Source organism: Poecilia mexicana, unplaced genomic scaffold, assembly GCF_051168715.1.
Source record: "Poecilia mexicana isolate PSO_F unplaced genomic scaffold, ASM5116871v1 scaffold_7, whole genome shotgun sequence".
NCBI lineage: Eukaryota > Metazoa > Chordata > Actinopteri > Cyprinodontiformes > Poeciliidae > Poecilia > Poecilia mexicana.
The window spans coordinates 28,935,703-28,942,746 of NW_028263376.1; the positions used below are offsets into that span (position 1 = coordinate 28,935,703).

At 41.1% G+C, this 7,044-nt stretch overlaps 1 protein-coding gene across 1 annotated transcript; it reads left to right on the forward strand.

Annotated features, from left to right (window-relative positions):
- The first annotated feature begins 427 nt into the window (after nt 1-427).
- Nucleotides 428-6,406, forward strand: LOC148158464 (matrix metalloproteinase-9-like). The gene is made up of 13 exons (XM_088007547.1): nt 428-652; nt 1,756-1,994; nt 3,588-3,736; nt 3,844-3,972; nt 4,068-4,241; nt 4,348-4,521; nt 4,610-4,783; nt 5,128-5,283; nt 5,371-5,542; nt 5,621-5,760; nt 5,843-5,993; nt 6,093-6,196; nt 6,300-6,406. Exons 1-13 carry the CDS (start codon nt 515-517, stop codon nt 6,404-6,406), a joined length of 2,007 nt encoding a protein of 668 aa, XP_087863673.1. The 5' UTR covers nt 428-514.
- Nucleotides 6,407-7,044: the final 638 nt, after the last annotated feature.

Below are 7,044 nucleotides of genomic sequence, written 5' to 3' on the forward strand. Positions count from 1 at the left end.
TCATGATTTCTGGGTAAATGTCAAGTTGTCATAACAAAGACATTTTGAATAATGTCAACTTTGTATTAAAAGTGTCATAATTTACCGAATTACACTTTATGACAGTCATAAATATTCATGAAGACTTATTCATGTTTACGACAAGTGTTTACGACAGTATCATGTCAGTATTATTCACACCCCGTCAAATAAAGTGTTACCTGTGGATGTTTTAGAAATTTCCCCAGCCTGTAAATTTCTGCACAGAACTGATGTTACAGTAGGCGGGAGCGAGGGTTTGATGACTAAGACTCTACTCTGTATAAATACAACATCTACAACCCCAACCAGCAGCAGAGTTCAGACAGGCAGCAACAGGACCAACTTCCAAAACACAGAAGACATCACTGTAGTGGAAACTTTGCCGATCTTCTGAGATATTTTTCTTCTTTTGACTTTGGTTCACACTTGATTATCTGTCTTTGAAGTTAGTTTTAGCATTTTTGTTGCATTTTGTGCCGCAGCAGAGCTCGCCATGAGGTGCTGTGCGTTAGTGGTGTGTTTACTTTTGGGAATAGGCATGCAGAACGGATGGAGCCGTCCTGTCAAGTCGGTCCTTGTCACCTCCCCAGGGAACATCGTCAAAAATGTGGCAGATGTGGAGCTGGCACAAGTGAGTAGCAGATGGCAGTGTTGTGGTCAAGATCACCTAACACGAGACCAAGTCAAGACCAAGACCGAGGGATGTCAAGACTGGGTCAAGATCAAAACCAGCCCCCCGCGCTACATGACACTATAAAATGTGAAATATGAGCAAAATTGCTTCTCAAATTGATCTGAAAGATCCATATTTCCATCAAAACACCTAGATATTAAATACTTCATGGATTTTACCAACATCAAATGGAGAACAAACTCTTTGTTCTACTTTGCTTCCATCTCTGTGCTACAAATCTGCAATGGTCTCGTGCCATCCCTAAAAATATAACGCCCAAACATTTTCTGTGCTCCATCTATGGATTACAAATAGCCGTCTGGTTGAAAGATGTATGTGGGGCGGGGAAGGAAGGAAAGTATGTGAGGTGATGGAGCGTAGAAAACATACCCTCGCTCTAGTTGTCCCCACCGTCTGTGAAAGCAAAGTGCTGCTGAGTTAGCTGTGGCCATCGGATTTCTTATTAGTTGTGCAGCGCTGTTCTATTACTGACAATTAGACAGACATATTCTACTGCTCAGAGAAAACCACTGCTCTCAGAGCGCCACGTGCAAGTGAAGAGTGGGGAGTGGAGGGAGAGCAACAGAAACACATCATTGCTTGGATTTTAATCGGTGCGTTTTGCGTCAACTGAAAACAAAGATGTTAACAAATAAGCTGGACACTATGCTGTACGTTTAGTGATATTTTCACAGTTGCAGTCTTGATGTCTTGAAATAAAATCCCGAGTCCTCAGGGCCCAAGACCAAGACAAGACTGAGACCATCAAAAAATGGTCGTGAAACCAAGACCGATCTCAAGAGTTACAACACTGGCAGAAGGTTTATTCTTCTTTTCTTAGTCTGAGACTCCCAGACTAAGAATGGAGTTTTAAGAAAGTTGTTTGGGGGAAACAAATTACCTGAATAGAGACTGATATCACAATGTTAATGGAAATATTTACTCTCTAAATTAAAGCTACAGAGGTCTTTTATGAAAACAATTTATAAATGTGTGACATTACACAAATTGAGAATGGGAGTGTTTGGCTGAGCTCTGGTGTGTTTTGTCTTGTTTGACAGAGTTATCTGAAAAAGTTTGGTTACATGGTGACGGAGCAGCACGGTGGCTTCAAGTCCAAGGTGTCCATAGCAAAGGCTCTGAAGATGATGCAGAGACAGATGGGTCTGAAGGAGACTGGAAAACTGGACAAGCCGACACTGAATGCCATGAAGCGACCTCGCTGTGGTGTTCCTGATGTGACCAATTACAACGTATATGGCGGGGTATACAAATGGAACCATAACGATATTACATACAGGTGAGTGGAAGGAAGAAATACTCTGTGTCATTACGTTAATGATTACAGAGTGGGATTGTTTATTCTACCAAATATGTTCTAGTAATATAAAAAAAAACCTTTGCTTGTTAATAAATCGACTACTGTAACTCCCTGTTCATCGGAGTCCACCAAAAACACCTTCAGAGGCTTCAGTACATTCAAAACAGTGCTGCCAGGATCCTAGTGAGAGCTCGTAAATTTGATCACATCACACCAACTCTTTACAAGCTTCACTGGCTTCCTGTAACTTATAGGATTCAGTATAAAATTGCACTTATCACCCATCACTGTCTACATGGAACCTCACCGGATTACCTGAAGGACCTCCTTACTTCACACTCAACTTCTAGACCCCTACGATCCCAATGCAGCAATCTTCTCCACCTTCCTCGATCAAGACTAAGTACTATGGGTGATCGAGCATTTGCTGTGGCTGCTCCTCGTCTTTGGAACTCTCTCCTGGACTATTTGAGAGCCCCGCAATCATTGTCCGATTTTAAAACTGGCTTGAAAACTTTCCTCTTTAAAAAGTCTTCTCCACTTTAATTTGACAGTCTTTTTTTTAATTGTTTTTGATTGTTGATTTTATGGTTTTAGATGAACCATGTAGCACTTTGAGATTTTGAAAAGTGCATTATAAATTAAATTTATTATTCTAAATTGGTTTTTAAGGCAGCGTTTCAGTTTTTTTTTTTAAATAGCACTTTATACAAAAAACAAATCATAGATGTTCAGATGGCATTGGTTAATGCTATGGCATGCAAAGGGAAGTTTAAATAATGATAACTTAAATTGTTGGAAAACATGCAAATCAAGAGAAAAATAAAAACTGACATACTACCCTGTGCCTTGTGCGATTTCACCATAAATGTTTTTGCCTTGGTAGGTTACATCTTTAATAAAAACCATTTCACAGCCTAAAATCAGAAGCAAATTATATCATGACATGTTGTGCTACACACACAACTATAGTTTCAGAAAACTCTCTCTTGTAGCTTGTGGTGGAAAATTACTATAAGTTAAAATCTGTTATATGAAATGCTTTCTTTCTTTCTTCTTTGGTGTAAAGAAAATGGATGGATGGATGGATGGATGGATGGATGGATGGATGGATGGATGGATGGATGGATGGATGGATGGATGGATGGAATGCTTGTGAACTCTCACCAAAATAACTATTTGGGTTACATACAAGGTTGCAAGTTGTATCCCACAGCTGCATGAGAACCAGACTGTCTCACCCATTTGTTTTGAATTCCTTATCCTTGATATAAAACTCATGTGTTGACTCTGCCTGGGAGAGCTTTCCATCCAGAACTGCTTCATTAATGATTGTCCCACAAACTCTCTGTATTGTGCACAATATATGAATAAACCTGATTGAGTGATTTCACCTGAACAGTGTTAGGTAATAATTTTTTTCATGACAATTTGGTGCCGTGACCCGGATCCCTTGACTGGACATCCGAGGACATTGACAAACAGCGTTTTGGTACCGACCTGGACTAAAAGTGTTGATTAGTTTCCATCAGACTAGATCTGATAGTCATTTTGAGTTCACTGTGTCTTCAGGATCCTGAACTATTCTCCCGACATGGACAGCAATGTGACTGATGATGTCTTTGCAAGAGCATTCAGGGTGTGGAGTGATGTCACTCCTCTGACGTTTACCCGCCTTTTTCAAGGCGAAGCAGACATCATGATCTCCTTTGGAACAGGTGGTATGTGCTCTTTTTTACATTTCTAAGTCAAACATTTGCACTCTAACAAATTAAGAAGCTGAATTCTAAAAATCAAACATTGATGAGCTGCTTCATGTTCTTTTTAGACCACGGGGATCGATACCCCTTTGATGGTAAGCATGGCCTTCTAGCTCACGCCTTTCGTCCAGGTGTGGGCATTGACGGGGACGCCCACTTTGACGATGATGAATACTGGACTCTGGGAAAAGGAAACGGTAACTACACCTCAGAAATCACGTGCTTCTACATTCTTCATCTGTTGTTCTTTGCACAGATTTCCTTTAACACACAATCCAATATGTCTTCTCAGTGGTGAAGACGTACGCTGGCAATGCGGGAGGTGCCATATGTCACTTCCCCTTCACTTTCCGTGGGAGATCGTACACCACCTGCATCACTGAAGGCGTAAACAACAGCATACCCTGGTGTGCAACCACAGCCAACTACGACACAGACGGGATATACGGCGGCTGCCCAACTGAACGTAAGCATGACAAAAATGACAAGCCTGAAGTTATAAATTATGTTTATGAGCTTGTGAAGGAAAACTGGAACTCATCCAATGACGCTTTCAACTGTAATCCTCACAGTCTTGTTCACATTTGACGGGAATGCGAATGGAGCCCGCTGTGTCTACCCCTTCATTTTCCAGGGTAGGATGTATAATAGCTGCACCACCGACGGTCGCATCGACGGAAAACGCTGGTGTGCCACCACTAGCAACTATGACACAGACGGGATATATGGCTTCTGTCCCAAACGTGGTGGGTAACAGAAAACACAAGGTGTGAAAGTCCTGCCACAGTGGCTTGTTGCTTTGTTTAACCACAGTTATTTTGTCTGTTTGTCCAGACACTGCTGTAATTGGAGGAACCTCGGATGGAGATGCCTGCCACTTTCCTTTTGTGTTCCAAGGCAGGGAATACCACTCATGTACTAGTGACGGGACGACAGACGGCAAATTGTGGTGTGCCACCACTGACAGCTATGATAGACACCAGAAATTTGGCTTCTGTCCCAACCGAGGTAGGTAACAGAAAACACAAGGTGTGAAAGTCCTCCCACAGTGGCTTGTTGCTTTGTTTAACCACAGTTATTTTGTCTCTTTTTGTCCAGACACTACCGTAATTGTGACAAGCTTAAATGGAGATCCCTGCCACTTTCCTTTTGTATTTCGGGGGACGCTATACAACCAATGTACGAATGACGGGAGGACAGACTTCAGATTGTGGTGTGCCACCACTGGCAACTATGATAGAGACCAGAGAGGGGGTTTATGTCCTGACCTGGGTGAGCGACACTAATGCAAGAATTTGTTCTGCATTTATCATTTTATGAGATGGTAAAATTTCTAACTGGCTATCTTCCAGGTTATAGCCTGTTCCTGGTGGCTGCCCACGAGTTCGGACACTCCCTAGGTTTGGATCACTCCAACATTAGAGGAGCTCTCATGTACCCCTTTATAGACTATGTGGAGGATTTCTCCCTGGATCAGGACGACATTAATGGTATTCAGTTCCTCTACGGTGAGAGGACAACTCAGTACTCTTTCACAATAAATCTCATCAAACTCATGAAAACTTTGCTTTAAAGAACATTTCCATATTTTGCAGGAAATAAAACAGGCACTGGTCCTACTCTCAACGCCACAGTAATACCTAATCCGATTAGTTCATCTGTTGTGACAGTGTCACCAATTGTAGATCCCACCAAAGACCCCTGCAAGATGTTCAAGTTTGACACCATCACTGTGATTCAGAAACATCTGCATTTCTTCAAAGATGGGTAAGCAAATAGCTAGTTCTACTTATGTTCTAGAAACATAACCTATTGAGGTGCTAATCTTGCATTTCTGGTTGACAGGCATTTCTGGAAGGTATCAAGCAAGACAGACAGAGGTCGAACAGGACCATTTTCCATTTCTCAGAGTTGGCCAGCTCTACCTACTGTCATTGACTCTGCCTTTGAGGATGTTCAGACCACAAAAATATACTTCTTTTCAGGTAAGGAGTGTTCCTTCAAGAGCTTGTCAGAGCACTGAAATGTTAGACAAAGAGTTTTAATCATATTTTATTGTTACATTAGGAAGAAGGTTCTGGGTGTACACAGGAAGCAGTGTGCTAGGTCCCCACAGTATTGAGAAGCTTGGTTTGCCCCCAAATGTACAGAAGGTGGAGGGAGCGCTGTATAGAGGGAAGAGCAAAGTGCTTCTCTTCAGTGGAGAAAACTTTTGGAGGCGAGTAGAAATTGACCCCTTTTTTAGACAAAATCTGTAAATTAACCCATCTTGTTAAAGGACATACAGTAGATCTCAATCTATCTCTGATCCCTACAGGTTTGATCTCAAGACCCAAATGATTGACAAAGGATACCCCAAATATACTGAAGCCAGCTTTGGAGGTGTTCCTAATGATGCTCATGATGTGTTTCAGCACAAAGGTAAACATGCCTTCTACAACTAAGCTCGGGAACATAAATGCACAAACGTCAACAAAACATGGCATACATTGTGGTGGTTGTAACATCAACGTTTCTCTTTCAGGTAACATTTATTTCTGCAGAGATCTTTTCTACTGGCGCCTGAATTCTGCCAGGCAGGTGGACCACACCGGCAATGTGAAGTACGATCTTCTGAAATGCCCCAAATAATCAAGAAATAACAACTGAGATACAGGCAGATGGGCAGTGAGGCTGGAGCAACCAAATGTTTCTTTGTGCAGGTGTCTGAAAGAATGTGATGCAGTGTTTGTTCATCATGCCTTTTGTATGATGTATGTGCTTTATGCAATGTGAACGACTAACTTCTGTTGAATTTGGCTGATTATTACTCATACAGCATTGGACTGAATGCAAGTCAAAGGCCCAGAAGGCAAACAACCATCATTTGCACTCAGTCTAACATGCTGTGAACTGATGACCATCGTGGCCTATAATTTGAGACCCATACAAGTAAATTCAAGACAGGCTTTCAGGATAAAAAAAAATTTAATGTCTGTCTGGTTCAGACCCTTGTCAGTATTCAAATATTTTTTTTGGAATTCATAAAAATATCTAAAATTATTATTTTATGCCATGAGTCTATTTGTTTTGTGTGGTTTTATGAGTTTTTCTGAAAATGGTTTCAAAGCCATAAACTGCACTGGAAGACATTCAGTGTCTCCTTAATTAAAATTATTTATAAAACTAATAATTTTGTACAAATATTCCAGCTTTCAATTCAATAAAAATTATGTGAAAACATTCTTCCTTTGTCAGCGTCTTTATCATTTGCAAATACTTTAAGTATG

What these genes read in the sequence shown, in the direction of transcription:
- LOC148158464 (XM_088007547.1), top strand. Translation starts at nt 515, where the DNA reads ATGAGGTGCTGTGCGTTAGTGGTGTGTTTACTTTTGGGAATAGGCATG. An exon ending in CGGCGGCTGCCCAACTGAAC is followed by an intron (nt 4,242 to 4,347) that starts GTAAGCATGACA and finishes TAATCCTCACAG; the next exon opens with TCTTGTTCACATTTGACGGG. An exon ending in AGTGGAGAAAACTTTTGGAG is followed by an intron (nt 5,994 to 6,092) that starts GCGAGTAGAAAT and finishes TGATCCCTACAG; the next exon opens with GTTTGATCTCAAGACCCAAA.